At 49.6% G+C, this 17,755-nt stretch overlaps 2 protein-coding genes across 3 annotated transcripts in view; one reads left to right on the top strand and one right to left on the bottom strand.

Annotated features, from left to right (window-relative positions):
- Positions 1-371, bottom strand: part of LOC146058692 (E3 ubiquitin-protein ligase TTC3-like) — a 74,004-nt gene extending 73,633 nt beyond the window's left edge. Inside the window, exon 1 of the mRNA XM_083170952.1 lies at positions 298-371. The gene's annotated coding sequence lies outside the window, so the exon portion shown is untranslated. The remainder of the gene's footprint in view (positions 1-297) is intronic.
- A 7,094-nt stretch (positions 372-7,465) lies between these two features.
- The window catches only part of CHAF1B (chromatin assembly factor 1 subunit B), a 32,910-nt gene continuing 22,620 nt past the window's right edge, over positions 7,466-17,755 (top strand). For both annotated transcript variants that reach the window (XM_083171737.1, XM_083171736.1), the window contains exons 1-5: positions 7,466-7,594; positions 10,255-10,378; positions 11,758-11,890; positions 13,579-13,696; positions 15,376-15,479. In XM_083171737.1, the coding sequence (XP_083027863.1) occupies positions 10,256-10,378; positions 11,758-11,890; positions 13,579-13,696; positions 15,376-15,479 (478 nt within the window). In that variant the 5' untranslated portion in view covers positions 7,466-7,594; position 10,255. The remainder of the gene's footprint in view (positions 7,595-10,254; positions 10,379-11,757; positions 11,891-13,578; positions 13,697-15,375; positions 15,480-17,755) is intronic.

Below are 17,755 nucleotides of genomic sequence, written 5' to 3'. Positions count from 1 at the left end.
TAGAACTATAAACTGCGGATGGAATGTTGAGATCTGCAGCATGGAGTCGCTCCACAGAACCCCACAGCGCCGCTCCACAGAACCCCACAGAACCCCACAGAGCGGCTGCTTTTACGTGTAATAGTAACCTGTTCAAGACAAATGATAACAATCATGAATTAAGAGGGAAGTCCAGGAACAGAGCATTGTGTCCCTCCTGGAGAGGGGCATGTTGGAACGTTTGTGTACCCCATAATACATAACCCTTTCATTGCTGCAACCCCCTCCCCACCCAGCCCTGCCACCCATGAGACTCACCTGAAAAAAAAGGCGCAGTCTTCTTGTGCTCTGATATGTTTCTGTTTTGTTTTCATACAATGCATTTGCCTGAGCACAGCAGTGGCACACATGGTAACTTAGAGGTACTGCACCGACTCATTTGGCTGTGTGTATGAGTCAGTGAACTGATCGTTCCATGGCGGCCGGCGCCACCTAGTGGTGATAAGGGAGATCAAGGAAGAGGCATAGCGGCTGGTGCTGGTGAATGTAGCATTGTTATCACATACCTCCCAACACAATGCTTTGTTTCTGGACTTCCCTCTGAATTTATGATTGCTATCACCTGTGCGGAAACTCCTTTCTACACGTAATATACAAAAAGTTTTTTTTGTAAAGGTATAACCGCGCCAAACCTGACTGCTGCAACTTATACCCCCTTGGGATACCAGCCCCAACTACAGATACTAGAAAACACACTGATTGTAATTCGTTCATTGGTGCAGACAGCAATCATCATTGTAATTGGTTTAAAAGTGTGCCAGGCAGTCAGTTCCAACGAATCAGCAGGAATTGTACGGACCTGGATGTTTATGACAATCAACCCATACAGTTATAAAAACAATTCCTCAGCAAGGGATATCAAAGGCCCATGATTGAGGAAGCGAAAAATAAAGGAAGACAGCTTTTGATGAACAGAGACAAGGAAAAAATTGACCAACCAAAATCTGATGTCACTGACGTAATGATTATCACGAAATATACTAGTCAGCACAAGCAATTGGAGCAAATGATTAAAAGACATTGGAATGTTCTTACTAATGACCCACTACAAAATATATTAAAACTAACCCTAAGTTTGTATATAGGAGGGCCCCAAATGTTAAGGATACCATTGTCAACAGTGCGATAAATATACCATCACCTTTAAATCGGATAAAATCTAAGGGGTTTTTCAGGTGTGGAATGTGCAGCTTATGCCGCTCATGTAAAGGGTCAATAAAGCATAGTTACCTCTCCTCCTGCATTCTGCAGGAGACTCCCTGACATAGCAGCAATCTCCCTCTCTCCCTCATTAGTCTAGTAATCTCCCTCATGTCACCTAGCCCACATTACACTGTTACATCATAGTTACCTCCCCTCCTGGATTCTGTAGGAGACTCCCTGACATAGCAGCAATCTCCCTCTCTCCCTCATTAGTCTAGTAATCTCCCTCATGTCACCTAGCACACATTATACTGTTACATCATAGTTACCTCTCCTCCTGCATTCTGCAGGAGACTCCCTGACATAGCAGCAATCTCCCTCTCTCCCTCATTAGTCTAGCAATCTCCCTCATGTCACCTAGCCCACATTACACTGTTACATCATAGTTACCTCCCCTCCTGCATTCTGCAGGAGACTCCCTGACATAGCAGCAATCTCCCTCTCTCCCTCATTAGTCTAGCAATCTCCCTCATGTCACCTAGCACACATTATACTGTTACATCATAGTTACCTCTCCTCCTGCATTCTGCAGGAGACTCCCTGACATAGCAGCAATCTCCCTCTCTCCCTCATTAGTCTAGCAATCTCCCTCATGTCACCTAGCCCACATTACACTGTTACATCATAGTTACCTCCCCTCCTGCATTCTGCAGGAGACTCCCTGACATAGCAGCAATCTCCCTCTCTCCCTCATTAGTCTAGCAATCTCCCTCATGTCACCTAGTCCACATTACACTGTTACATCATAGCTTCCTCCCTCCTGCATTCTGCAGGAGACTCCCTGACATAGCAGCAATCTCCCTCTCTCCTTCATTAGTCTAGCAATCTCCCTCATGTCACCTAGTCCACATTACACTGTTACATCATAGTTACCTCCCCTCCTGCATTCTGCAGGAGGCTCCCTGTCATAGCAGCAATCTCCCTCTCTCCCTCATTAGTCTAGCAATCTCCCTCATGTCACCTAGCCCACATTACACTGTTACATCATAGTTACCTCCCCTCCTGCATTCTGCAGGAGGCTCCCTGTCATAGCCGCAATCTCCCTCTCTCCCTCATTAGTCTAGCAATCTCCCTCATGTCACCTAGCCCACATTACACTGTTACATGATAGTTACATCCCTCGCTCATGGGGAACGCTCCTGCCCCTACACGCTCACGGGGAACGCTCCTGCCCCAACGCGCTCATGGGGAACGCTCCTGCTCCGACAGGCTCATGGGGAATGCTCCTGCCCCTACGCGCTCATGGGGAACGCTCCTGCCCCGACGCGCTCATGGGGAACGCTCCTGCCCCTACACGCTCACGGGGAACGCTCCTGCCCCAACGCGCTCATGGGGAACGCTCCTGCCCCGACACGCTCATGGGGAATGCTCCTGCCCCTACGCGCTCATGGGGAACGCTCCTGCCCCGACGCGCTCATGGGGAACGCTCCTGCCCCGACAGGCTCATGGGGAACGCTCCTGCCCCGACGCGCTCATGGGGAACGCTCCTGCCCCGACGCGCTCATGGGGAACGCTCCTGCCCCGACGCGCTCATGGGGAACGCTCCTGCCCCGACGCGCTCATGGGGAACGCTCCTGCCCCGACGCGCTCATGGGGAACGCTCCTGCCCCGACGCGCTCATGGGGAACGCTCCTGCCGCGACGCGCTCATGGGGAACGCTCCTGCCCCGACGCGCTCATGGGGAACGCTCCTGCCCCGACGCGCTCATGGGGAACGCTCCTGCCCCGACGCGCTCATGGGGAAAGCTCCTGCCCCGACGCGCTCATGGGGAATGCTCCTGCCCCGACGCTCTTATGGGGAACGCTCCTGCCCCGACGCGCTCATGGGGAATGCTCCTGCCCCGACGCGCGCATGGGGAATGCTCCTGCCCCGACGCGCTCATGGGGAACGCTCCTGCCCCGACGCGCTCATGGGGAACGCTCCTGCCCCGACGCGCTCATGGGGAACGCTCCTGCCCCGACGCGCTCATGGGGAACGCTCCTGCCCCGACGCGCTCATGAGGAACGCTCCTGCCCCGACAGGCTCATGGGGAACGCTCCTGCCCGACGCGCTCATGGGGAACGCTCCTGCCCCGACGTGCTCATGGGGAACGCTCCTACCCCGACGCGCTCATGGGGAATGCTCCTGCCCTGACAGGTCATTAGCCATACTTGCCAACTTTTTTTTCTCCTCTCCGGGAGAAGCCTGGAGAGGAGACCCGACAGCAGCATGTCAGGGGGGCGGGACAGGCAGACGTCATCAAGCCCCGCCCCCATGACAGGCGTAGGGAGGGCGGAGCCACCGGAGCTCCTGCTCCGGGCGCCGATTGGTTGGCTGGCGCCGCCGGCCCGCCCCCCCTCCGCAAATGGTCCCTGCTACTAGTGTGGCGGGCAGCGCCGGCGGCTGCCCTGCCCGGCGCCTGCCTCCCCTCCTGCCCAGGCTGCTCGCCCGGTCCCCGCCGCCAAGCGTCACGGGCGGTGAGGCCGGGCGGCGGGCAGACAGTCACCACGGCTGCCTGTGTGAATTGCTGCTGCTGCTGCTGCTCGGTCTGGCTTCCGGGCAGCGCAGGCAGCCAGCGTATCAGCACTAGTGTGTGTGTGACAACAATGTCACACTCCTCCCAGCGACTCTGACCCCCTCCCTCCTCCCTGGCTACAGCAGCGCGTCATCACCAGCCTTCCCAAGCGCTGGCTGTAGCCTGGAGGAGAAGGCGTGTTGCTGGCTGCCGCCCGTGCGATATTCAATTATTCAAGGTGTATAAATTTTTTTTTTTTCACAGCTAAACGGGGGGTGGGGGGGGGTGGGTTAGTGAATCTCTGGCTTCTGCTGCTGCCCTTGCCTGCTGTGCTGTATATATCTTTATTTCTGCTGTATATATATTTATCTATCTTTATTAATTTATCTTTATTTACAGCTGTCAGCATGTTATATATAGCGCAGCAGCTTCCTTTACAGTGTCTTAGCGCAGCAGATTCCGTTACAGTGTCTTATATAGCGCAGCAGATTCCATTACAGCGTCTTATACAGCGCAGCAGATTCCGTTACAGTATCTTATATAGTGCAGCAGATTCCGTTACAGCGTCTTATATAGCGCAGCAGGTACCGTTACAGTGTCTTATATAGTGCAGCAGATTCCGTTACAGCGTCTTATACAGCGCAGCAGATTCCATTACAGCGTCTTATACAGCGCAGCAGATTCCGTTACAGCGTCTTATATAGCGCAGCAGATTCCGTTACAGCGTCTTATATAGCGCAGCAGATTCCGTTACAGCGTCTTATATAGCGCAGCAGATTCCGTTACAGCGTCTTATATAGCGCAGCAGATTCCGTTACAGCGTCTTATATAGCGCAGCAGATTCCGTTACAGCGTCTTATATAGCGCAGCAGACTCCGTTACAGCGTCTTATACAGCGCAGCAGATTCCGTTACAGCGTCTTATATAGCGCAGCAGATTCCGTTACAGCGTCTTATATAGCGCAGCAGATTCCGTTACAGCGTCTTGTAAAGCGCAGCAGATTCCGTTACAGTGTCTTATATAGCGCAGCAGACTCCGTTACAGTGTCTTATACAGCGCAGCAGATTCCGTTACAGTGTCTTATACAGCGCAGCAGATTCCGTTACAGTGTCTTATACAGCGCAGCAGATTCCGTTACAGTGTCTTATACAGCGCAGCAGATTCCGTTACAGCGTCTTATATAGCGCAGCAGATTCCGTTACAGCGTCTTATATAGCGCAGCAGATTCCGTTACAGCGTCTTGTAAAGCGCAGCAGATTCCGTTACAGTGTCTTATATAGCGCAGCAGACTCCGTTACAGTGTCTTATACAGCGCAGCAGATTCCGTTACAGTGTCTTATACAGCGCAGCAGATTCCGTTACAGTGTCTTATACAGCGCAGCAGATTCCGTTACAGTGTCTTATACAGCGCAGCAGATTCCGTTACAGCGTCTTATATAGCGCAGCAGATTCTGTTACAGTGTCTTATATAGCGCAGCAGATTCCGTTACAGTGTCTTATATAGCACAGCAGATTCCGTTACAGGGTCTTATATAGTGTCTTATTTTTTAAGTTTTTTTCTTTTCAAATGTAACATGCAAACACATGTTAGCCACGCCCCTAATTCATTACCGGGGTAGGGGGGGGGGGGGGCGCGAAATATGCCCTTGCTCCGGGCACCATGGCACCTAGCTACACCGCTGGGAGGGGGCCTCCCGGCAATTCCAGGAGGGTATTTCATGCCCTACCATCCACTAGGGCGTGGTGGGAGAATAAAACAGTGGCGAGCATGGCGAGGGGATGCGGTGCGCTGTGTCCATGTTGACTGTGTCAACATTTGGGTAAAAAAAAACCCAGTAAAAACCCCATGTCGACCTTTATATAAATTGAGCTAAATACCTTTCAAATTTAGTACAGTGGTTGTAGACACATCATATAAAATAGGCAAAATCCACTTACAATTTTGTCTCTGACCAGCAAAGGGGGGTTTCTGCCAAACCTAATGCTGGGTACACACCAGCACGATGCTGCTCATGAGCGGGTCGTCACAGGAACGTACGAGCCGCTGACGGAGCCGCCGACGCGCACAGAAAAGGCACCTGATGTGATCGCGACCCGCACCCACTAGAATGGTCATTTCTCAGATCCTACCTGCTGCAGGTAGGATCTCAGAAAAGACCTAACGACCCGCGGGGCCGTGCATCGGATCGGGATTGCATCAAAACGACAGCGAAATGGCCCAAAACATGGCCAATTTACATACAATCTTGTGCCTGCAAATCTGCGATGTCTGCAAGACTGTGACGGGTGTGGATCGTATTGTCGACCAGACTTAGGTCGAGAATCATTAGGTCGACAGCGTTCTAGGTCGACACGGGTGAAGGACGACAGGTGTCTAGGTCAACATGGGACAAGGTCAACAAGGGTTTAGGTCAACAAATGGGTTAGATCGACATGGGTTTTTTCACTGTTTTTTTACCTGAATGTCGACACAGTCAACATGGACACAGTTGGAAGTCAACCGCTCGCTTGCTATGCTTCAGGGATGGTGCCTCGCTGTGATCAGCGCACTATTTTATTCTCACACCATGCCCTAGTGGATGTTGGGCATGAAATACTGCCTGTCGGCACATGTCGGCTCAAAAAGCAGTGAAAAACCTCATGTCGACCTCGCGACCTGTCGCCCTAACCCATGTCGACCTAACGCATTTGTCAACCTAAAACCATGTCGACCTTGTCCCATGTCGATCTAGACACCTGTTGACCTTCATCCATGTCGACCTAGAACCCTGTCGACCTATGTCTGGTCGACAATACGACAGTATCCCACTGTGACATGTGTGTGTGGGGAAGGCTGGAGGGGATCTCTGAATGTGATGTCTGCCTAGGGGGGAGGGGGGACTGTGCTGGAGGGGGTCTCAGATCGGGGGTGGTTCTGTGTATGAGGGGCTATGCTGACTATGGGGGGGCTCTGCTGTCTATCTATGGGGGGCTGTTCTGACTATGGGGGGCTCTGCTGTCTAACTATGGTGGGGCTATGATGACTATATGTGGCTATGGTGTGTATGGGGGCTGTGCTGTGTATGGGGAGGCTGTGCTGTCTAGGGGGGGCTGTGCTGTCTATCTATGGGGGGCTGTTCTGACCATGGGGGGTGGGGGATCTGCTGTCAAACTATGGTAGGGCTATGATGACTATGTGGGGCTATAGTGTGTATGGGGGGCTGTGCTGTGTATGGGGAGGCTGTGGTGTCTATGGGGGGGCTGTGTAGACTGTGTGGGGCTATACTACCTAACGATGGAGGGGTTGTGCCAACTATGTGGGGCTGTGCCTTCTATGAGGGGCTATGCTAGCTATCTATGGGGGGGGGGGGGGGGGGGGAATTCCGGGAGGGTTGCCCACCCTTCCGGGGGCCGGGAGGAAGGACCCGATTTTCGGGAGACTCCCGCAAATTCCGGGAGGGTCGGCAACCCTGTATTATATTCGCACTCTATGCCCACATGGATAGTAAAGTATGAACCAAGTCAGTCTAAACCAAAAAACCATGACAAACTCGTGTCGACCTTCTGTCCTTCTCGACCATTGTCAACCATTCTTAAGTGTCGACTAAGTCACTGTTTGCCAATAGTGGTTGACCTAGTGACTGTTGACCCGATAGAGATAATTACAGTGAGTGGGGCCAGTGGGCAGAGGAGAGGTGTGAGAGCCGGAGTGATATTACTGGCGGCGCACTGCCCTCTCCCCGCCGCTAGGTGCCGCTGCAGGAGGAGGCGGACGGTGACCGGGTGCTGAGAGGCGCGGGCGGGAAAGTTACTTTCTGCAGTGACTGTTGCTGTACACAGATACACATACACTGGGTGCCGGGACCGGGATTGCGGGAGGTGAGTACCGGTGCGGAGTGTGTGCTGCTCCCATCACAGCACTGCCGTGCCGGGGCTCCGGTAACGTGTGTACAGGGAGTGCAGTGCGGGAGGGGACGTGACACATTGGGGGATACACTGATTACAGCAGTTGTCCGTTTCCATGTACTACTCCTCCCATCATTCCCTGCTGCCCACTCCCTTTACTACTGCCGCCATCATCCCCAGCTGCCCACACAGCCGTACTACTGCCCCCATTATACTCTGTCTTTCCCCCTGTACTACTACTCCCATCATTCTCTGCTGCCTGTACTATTGCCGTCATGGTCCACAGCTGGCCATGCCACCATACTACTGCCACCATCATCCCCAGCTGCCCACATCACACTACTCATCATCCCAGCTATCTGCACTACTACTCCTCCCATCATTCCCTGCTGCCCACTCCCTTTACTACTGCCGCCATCATCCCCAGCTGCCCACACAGCCATACTACTGCCCCCATTATACTCTGTTGTATTTTCCCCTGTACTACTACTCCCATCATTCTCTGCTGCCTGTACTATTGCCTCATGGTCCACAGCTGGCCATGCCACCATCATCCCCAGCTGCCCACATCACACTACTCATCATCCCAGCTACCTGCTCCCTGTACTACTACTGCTCCTATCATTTTTCACTGCTCACATCATTCTCAGCAACTTGTACTACTACACCCTTGTGCCTAATTTGGGTAATTCCCCCCCCCCCCCCCACACCCCCTTTAAAATAATGGTGTGTACACACTTGTACAATCTGTCTGCGATTCTGACTACATAATCAGAATCGCATCGTATCGCATGCAGATCACTAGGGTTTTAACCCCTGTGATCCCGATGCTATCCCGATGCGCGCTCCCGTATCGCACGGCAGAAAGTCTTGGCTGCCTTGACTATATAGCGCAGATCTGCACTATACAGTCAAAATTGTATGCACATCGCATGCAGTGCGATCGCGTCGGGATCGCATCGCACGGCACTTGGCATCGTTTGTACACGCCATAAGGCACATTTCACTGGTGTGTTTTTTTGTCAAGGACTTTATTACAGTATTTCTAGTTTCAGAGATTCCAAAGGCATCACCTAGAGATAAATGTCTATAGCAATAGGAAACAATAGTATCTGTGTAATAAGATCAGGGTACTCTGTCCTACAATGTAACAATAACTTGCTATATATTCTCAGTATGAACCTGCCTAAGGGGATCCATTTCTTGTATTGGCATCTTCCAGTGTAATACCTAGTTTAAGAAGAGTCTGTGAATTCATAGGGTGTATAATACAGAACTGGTGATATAGGCAGTTATCCTAAGTACGCCGTACGCAGTCACTTGTCATTATTCTTCTAATAAACATTATTATGAAACAGCTTAGTATATTTCTTTATCAATGTGATCGGTGTTTTGTGAGCAGAATGCTGGTTTGTTATTTCTACCCCTTTTACACCAAAAATGCCGGATCGCACCTGGGTTTTTGATCCCTGCTTCAAGCCTGGTGCGACCCGGCGTTTGCTCCATTTACACCGCCCGCAGCCCCCTGCCGCCTGGAGATGACACCATCTCCGATCGCCGCCGCCGGGACCCATACCGCTGCGCTGGGGGCAAGCCTAGCACCAAGGTAATCTGCTGGGCAGCCCCCGTGTACCCCCCAGCCGTTGCCCGGGAGGTAAATGGATGCCGCACACAGGCATCCATTCACCTCTGCCGCTGCTGCTGTCTGCAGAGTATAGCAGACAGCAGCGCAGCTTGTGTGTGCTGCCCCCCCCCCCCCCCCCCCCATCCAAACTGCGGATGCTGCGGTCCGCAGGTTGCACGTCCCCCATTGATGTAAATGGGAGCCGGGTCGGATAACCTGGTGTACCCATTTACACTGCCCTCTACCCAGGTCCTGGCCATGTTCTACCCAGATCCTGACCTGGGTAGAAGTCCTGTGTAAAGGGACATGGCATGTCCCATTTACACCGCCTCTGACACACCGAAGACCCAGAGTTTTGCGGCGGCGTAAAAGGGGTATTATTGTGTATAGTAATACGTGTTCATGTCATATTCCCGTCCGCTACAGGCTGATGTTATTACAGCACTGATTTATTGGGGAGCATTCAATGCCAGGGGCGAGCGGTGACAGCGAGCAGGGCTGCCTGCTCGCTGTCACCGCTCACCCCGTCAGTATTCAACTGACCCCCACCTAATACGCCAATTCCCCCTCACGCCGGTTTTTTTTGAGCAAGGGGGAATCTGCCTATGCGGCTGACAGCTGCAGATAGTCCACGTTGGAATGTTAGCGCGGCATGGGATGCACAAAAAGGGCGCATTTAGAACCTTAAAAAATGGGCAGGGTGCAGCACTCTGCAAAAGAAGCCTGTGCTGGGCACACTATCATATGCCCACTTGGATAGTAAATTATGAACCAAGTCGGTCTACACCAACAACAAAAAAACATGAAAAACCTGTGTTGTCCACGTCAACCTTCTGTCAATGCTGACCTATGGTATGTCGACCTAATCACTGTCAACTATTAGTGGTTGACCTAGTGACTGTCAGCAGGGCATGAAGGTTCTGTGTGACTGCTGGAGAGCAGGAATATGTAGGGTTACAAGGATACTCTGTATGTCTGGTCCCCTAATGTCCCCGGTTCTCCCCCTCAGAATGAAGGTGATTACGTGTGAGATTTCCTGGCACAATCGGGAGCCTGTGTACAGCGTGGATTTCCAGCATGGGACTAGCAAGGTGAACAGGATGGCGTCGGCCGGTGTTGACACTGCAGTGAGGGTAAGTTCCGGATGGCAGTATCTCCCGCTGAGTGTGCAGTCTATTCCACGTGTGTGCGGGCAGGGTCCTGTTACACAGATAAGTGTGGTTCTTATATTGTATTACTAAGAACACGTGAGAACAGCCACTTTAGGAGACTATTAAAGATGCTGGTGAAACGCAGGAAAACATTTCTAAATGATATCTCTGTAATGTACTGTCCTATTACACCGCCTTGATCAATGAGGGGGGGGTGTGGTTAACATACGGACAGCCGGAATCCTGATTCTCGGGTGGGGGGGTTTAAGCAATAGGGTTATGGGATGCCTATCAGTCTTCTGACTACAGACAGATACTGCTCACTGGCCGTCCGTCTCTATTCCAATGAGGTGGTTATGGCAAAAACACATTATATACTAATAAGTGAAACAAGATTTATAGGGCCCTGTCCAAAAGAGCTTACGATCTAATGGAAAGCTTGATGCATAACAATTGTACACTTAAAGACAGATACTGTGTTCCTAATATATGGGGAACGTATTGATAAATTCGACATGTGGTGTTATAAATACTATTGTTTGGCCTGCTGCGATATTACTTAATTGAACAAGTTAAAAGGGAAATCTAAAAAAATAAATGTGTTATGGAGATTAGAACATTCGGAGAACCTCATTGTTCCGTTGGTTTGTCTGAAGGGTTCACAGATCTAACTGGAGTTCTGCACATCTTATGTTGGTTTCCTCTGGCTTAAAGTTGTGGACAATATAATGGTGTTTGCTAAAGCACAAAAACGCTCCTTAGAAAGTGATGTTACTGGTATTAAGCTCTACAGTTCCACTATTACAGGGAAGCTAATTCCAGGTGCACTTGGGACAATGTAGGAAAGATCATTTCTATATGTGTCCCCATACCGTTGTGTCTACTCCTTTATATACCGTTACATCACTTGTGGGGAACGTAACTGAGTGATGTTATAGCCTAGGTCATGGGTGGGGAACCTCCGGCCCATGGGCCATAAGCGGCCCGGCTTCCGTCCGTCTGTCTAAACAGGAGATAAGGAAGGGAGTCTCGTCTGAGGTGGTGAGTGGCTCCGGCGGGTGTGAGATCACGCGACAGGCGTCCAGCAGCACTACAGTAGCAGCCGGGCGCCAGCAGCAGTTATTGTGCGGCAGCCGGAGGGGGAAATCGGTATTCTTTTTAAGGTGATAAATTTGGTCTGGCCCCCGGAAGGATTTCATACATTACAAATGGCCCTTCTATGAAAAAAGGTTCCCTACCCCTGGCCTAGGTCAATGAAAGTCTATAGCTCCGCTAGATATAAATATGCCTATAAAAGCACATGTGAAGGCTACAAGGACATCTGACTGTAGATAATCCAGTCTCATTATTTATTTTGCTAGATGTGGAGGGTGGACAAAATAGAAGATGGAAAAGCCGTGGTGGAGTTCTTGGCCAGCCTTGTCCGCCACACCAAGGCCGTCAATGTGGTCCGGTTCTCCCCAAACGGGGAGGTCTTGGCATCCGGTGGAGACGGTAAGATTTGTATATAAACCCAATCAGAGCTATTACTTACCGGTCCTTTGTTGCTGAAATGGTTTCTGGGGAACTTACATTGTTTGTGCTGTAATATTAGAGGTGCTGACATCTTTATGTATAGTCTGTGTGTCATTAAACTACTTTCCCTATTTATTTTCTGTTCCAAAACCAACATCCGCTCCATTAGTTCCGCGACCTAAAGAAAGTAAATGTAAAACACCCTCAATAAGCAAAAATAATGGCACTGATACGTTGTCACTCCAAATAAACATAAGCTGCAATATACGGGGTACTTTAGGTTGACCGCTAAAGGTCGCCTCATGAAATCGGACGACCGGGTCAGAAGGTCGATACAATCATAAGGTCAATAGTTGAAATATCGACATGGGTTTTTCACGTTTTTTTTGCGCCGGCAGGTGGTATTTCTTAACCAACCATCCGCTGTGGTGTGGATGGAGAATATAATAGCGCTGAGTGCAGCGAGGCACCGTGTCTGAAGCATGGCGAGCGCAGCGGTGCTCCGATACGGTGTCCATGTCGACTTATGGAGAAATTCGGGACAAAAAAAGTGAAAAACTCAACCTTTTCACTGTCAACCATTCCATGGTCGACCTAATGCTTGCGTCAACATAAAGTATTTCGACCTTCACACAGTCGACCCTATGACGAGAGAGAGACAGACACAGACAGTCCCACCCACCCCGGGTTTTGCAATGTGAAATAATTGCAGACCAACAACTGCTTGGATCGTATGTAGTTGTTGGTCTGCATTTATTTCACTTTGCAAAACCCGGTCGAGTGCCGCCCCTATTGTAGCCCTGGATACTTACCTGAGTGTCTTTTGCTGGAGGGCACCGCGGTGGATGATTATCTGTTGTCAGAGTGCCGGACCCCAATCCGTGTCTCTTATAATCTATAAACATAATCCTAAATGATCATCTCATCTTGAGGGTAGAAGTCAATGTGTCTGTGTTCTAAGACATCTGCGTCAGGACAATGCACAATGATTATTGCTGTTATCCGCTGCCCCCTCCCCTGTGCTGCTACTACTCCCGTCACTCAAAGATCTGACCAGTGACCAGTTCTTCCTGTAAAGGCCCCCTTACACTTGTCAACTTATTGTCTCAACAAATTGAACCTGATTGACTCGAGATTTATCCTATGTGCAGGAGGTTCAATCTCTTCCAATCTCTTGGTTATACTCAATGGCACAGGATTGTGGATTGTGTCCTACACATCAGGCGCATCAGATTTTGTCAGACGGCACATCAGATCTCGTCAGATAAATTGACTCAAATTGGATGAAATCTCACAAAATCTCACAAATGTAAGGGGCCCTTTAGATCTCTGCACAGGGTACATTGGGTTCACATCTCATTCCTAGTATCCCCTTCCTTCAGAGGACTATTAGTGGACTATAATATTTATTAATAAATGTTGAGGTGACTACAATTATAAAGGATATAAAACTGCACGTTGCCTGAGATACCGGGCACATGCTCCTGCGACCAGCGGCTTCCCCCGGCAGAGTGTTTCGTTGTCATCAGCGACCGTCGCCGATTTACAGGGGACACTTAGCAGTTTAGTGTATATTGCTCAGCGACCAATCGCTCAGTGTGTACTTACTGTCAGTCAGGCAGCGCCCATTGCCCGAATGAGACTGATCTATCCCTTTTGTTGTATAGATGCTGCTATATTATTATGGAAGCTGAGTGAAAGTAAAGAACCGGAACCGACTCTATTCAGTGAGGCCGAGGAATCTGAATTGAGCAAAGAAAACTGGACGGTTTTTAAAACATTGAGGTAATTCTCCCCCATTATTCTGCTCCATCAGCGTGAATGAACATTCTACACATGGCTTGTGTTTAATGTCTGTTCTTCAGTGCACTGAACTTCATTGATATTTTAACCTCTGTACCAATAAGCGCTGTCAGCCTACCAATGGGAGTATTGGTGGTGGTCCACGGCTCCCCTGGGGCTGGGGGTGGTGATCCAGGGAAGACGGCTTTGGTGCAATATGACATTATACACACGCGAGCTCCTTGATTTCTGTATTGGGTGCAGTTTGTCTGTATAGGCTTCAGAGACCGCTGTCTGATCTGCTTGTCTTGCTGGCCACACACCTGAGGATTATCTTGCCAGCCAGCCAACTAATTGGCTGGTTGGAATGAAAATCTGGTAACGTACGGGAGCGAATGACAATCAACCATTTGCTCCTAAACACAGAATACTCAGGCAAAGAAGATGAATCAAATGGTTTTAACCAACAGGAGACTGCACTGAATTTTTAGCTTTACCTAATCACTATAAATATAAAGCTCAGTTATGTCTGGAGTCCCTTTCACATCAGCGGTTTAGTGCTTTATGTCAGCGGGATGCGGTCATTTGGTCTACAGCATTATGGTCGACACGGGGAAAAGGTCGAAAGTTCGACATTTGTCTAGGTCGACATGGGGTTTTTCCCTGTTTTTTTTTTTTTGTGCCGACAGGCGGTGTTTCATTCCCTAACATCCACTAGGGCGTGGTGGGAGAATAAAATAGTGTGCCGAGCTATGCAGGGGGATGTGGTGCACTTAAAACTGTGTCCATGTCGACTGTGTTGACATTCAGGTCAAAAACCTGTGAAAAACCCCATGTCGACCTTTTGACTGTCGACATAGACAATGTCGAACTAATGACCTGTAGAACTTATGCCCTTTCCACCTAGAACCATGTCGTCCTTTTCCCATGTCGACCTAATGACTGTTGACCCATGTCAGCCCACATACCTCCCAAGGAAACAAAGGGGTAGACACTCTGATACCGCGCATCCGTATATCGGGGCGAAGCGGTAAGTGACAGGGACATGCTATGTGCTCTGATACCGCTTCTCCCCGATATACGGATGTGCGGTAAATGACAGGGACATGCTTTGCATGCCAATATGCAGGACAATGTATGGATGGTCAGTAGCTATCGATTTCAACAGCTGCAGGTGTCGGTACCCTATCTCTACAGCAGGGACAGCAATGGTTGTGGTGGGGGCTGGTTCTTGAGATCTCGCACGTGCTCTGGACCAGGTCCGGGCAGGGAGACATCAGCGTTAAGCTGGGGCGCTGTGTACTCTGGCGGAGATTGCCAGAGATGGATTTAACCAACTTGCCTGAATGACTGTTCTCATCTGTTTTCCGGTGTTTGGAAGCAAACGGCTGATTGTCATTTGCTCCCACACATTACTAGATTTTCATTCATTATGTGGCCATCAGGTGTAACAAGTGATCTCTGCTTGTTGAACTGACGAGTCCTGTACAAATTCTTCCTTCATTGAACTACATCTAAGACTAATGTTCCCATGTCACCTGCCCCAGGTTATCTGTGAGCTGTTCCTCTTGATTGATTTTATCTCTGTCCTCTAACCTATAATTTTATCCCATTGAGGCTTCGCTGTGTCTCTGAATAATGACAATGTTGGGGGAGAAGTAATTAGCTGTTGCTGCTTGCAGGGGCCACTTGGAGGACGTGTACGACATTAGCTGGACTCAGGACAGCAACTTCATGGTCTCGGCGTCTGTGGATAATTCGGCAATCATTTGGGATACTGTTAAAGGTACGATGTGACCGTGTTTACCCTCCCGACTTATTGCTTTTCAGTTAAACACTGGCAGAACGGATTATGCATGGAGAATGGGATAGGCATATGAATATCCTCACAAAGAACTAAGGATCAAAAAGGGTTGATATTACCTGAAGGATAAAAAAGGGGCAGACTAGATGGGCCGAATGGTTCTTATCTGCCGTCAAATTCTATGTTTCTACTGTATGTACCTTTTATGGATTTTGTTATGCAGTGCATCCCTCATATAGCACTGTGTAAGCAAAGTAGTCTTCCTTGGGTGAAGACAGTACAGCAGTGGGCACAGAATGAATGTGCCTGTGTACTGGCCATTACCTGATTGCTGCATTTCTCCATCGTGAAATAAAAAAAACCACAGGACAAAGAAAACGGCATAAAACTATAGCGTAGGACTCAGTTTACGGGATAATAGCAAAACATATTGAGATCTCTGCAGTAAATGCTGTCTCCGTTTCCTACTAACAGCCCGGATGTGACTGGGCGCAGGTCAAATCAAAACAGGGGTCTGGTGTATTGGTTATGTAAATCATTGAGTGGCTTATGTTTTTTTTGCTTTGAGGGTTGTTAATTAAGTTAGGAAGAAGTGTTCATTATGGAAGAGAGATGTATTTTGGCAGGTAGGACTGAGGTGGAAGACATTGGTGCTTCACAATTTGGGCCTTCATCATAGTCAAGAATGCTATAAGCGAGGCGTGGCCAACCCGGTTCTCGAGATCTAATGTGTTCATGTTTTCCGTACCACCTGTGGATCTGAAGAATGCGTCAGGAATTAATTCACTGCATGTTTGAAAATGTGAGTTAGTAATGACTGCACCTGTGCAGCAGCTCGGCGGTCTGGAAAAAGGTAACTGATGGTAGATCTCGAGGACCGGTTTGGCCAGCCCTGCTACAAGCAATGTCCCACAAGGACCACCTAACATGGAAGAGTACACTTCTGGTCACACTATCTTTCCCCCACCCAGAGCTATGCCCCCTACTAATATCTCTATCACTGTTAACAACACCATCATCTCCCCTGTTCCCCAACTCCGCTGCCTGGGTGTCACTCTTGACTCCTCCCTCTCCTTTGCACCCCACATCCAAGCCCTGGCCCATTCTTGCCGGTTCCAGTTACGCAACATTGCTCGCATCAGGCCCTTTCTCTCACAGAGTGCAACTAAGCTGATCATCCACTCATTGGTCATCTCACGGCTTGACTACTGTAATGCTCTTCTCACCGGCCTCGCTCAATCCCAACTGGCTCCTCTCCAATCTGTCCTCAATGCTGCAGCCAGGCTTATCTTCCTCTCCCGCCGCTCTAACTCTGCTACTCCCCTTCAACAAAATCTGCACTGGCTCCCATTCCCCTACAGAATCCTCTTCAAACACCTCACACTCACATACAGGGCCATCTCTAATTCCATTGCTCCATATATCTCTAACCTCATCTCCATTCATACACCCTCCCGCCCTCTACGGTCAGCTGACGACTGTCGTCTCTCCTCCACCCTGATCACTGCTTCCCATGCTAGAGTACAGGACTTTGCCCGTGCTGCACCCCTTCAGTGGAACGCACTCCCTCGCTCCATTAGACTCTCCCCGACCTTGCAAAGCTTCAAACGGGCACTGAAAACTCACCTATTCATCAAAGCGTACCCTTCCACTGCATAAACCAGCTGGTTCTCCGACCCCTTGCCTGTTTACATCCTGCTATCTAACCACCACCCCCTCGCTTGCACCTCTTGTAATCTGTCTGTCTCCCCTTCCTACTAGATTGTAAGCTCCTCTGAGCAGGACCCTCTTCCCTCCTGTTGTCAGAGCCCACTTCTCTTCACATGTCACTCACAGCTCTCCTATACTCCAACACTCAGTGACCATCTTCATACTCATCTCCATCATTGGCCTCAAGCCTCTAGTTGTATGTTGATTGGGTCCTCACTACTTACATTTAAGCTGTAATGTGTATTGAACTGTGGCGCTCTTTATTTGTACTGTATTTTAGTTATTTATTCAATGTTATGCCAAGCTTTGTCTCCCTGTATTGTTCCTTTGTACGGCGTTGCGAAACACTTGTGGCGCCTTATAAATAAAATTATAATAATAATAACACTGCTGCCATAACCTGTGATTTACATTTAAGAATCTTCTGCCTAGCTTACCTGGAGCATAGTACTACATGTAGGAAGTAGTAGTTCTTCTTAACCTACTAGTTTTTCCATTATGTCGGTCCAGGCTTCCCTCATCTGGTTCTGTATCCTTCCCATTCTAGC

This window comes from Crinia signifera, chromosome 2 (assembly GCF_055691185.1).
Source record: "Crinia signifera chromosome 2, ASM5569118v1, whole genome shotgun sequence".
Classification (NCBI taxonomy): domain Eukaryota; kingdom Metazoa; phylum Chordata; class Amphibia; order Anura; family Myobatrachidae; genus Crinia; species Crinia signifera.
This window is presented reverse-complemented; position numbering and strand designations above follow the sequence as displayed.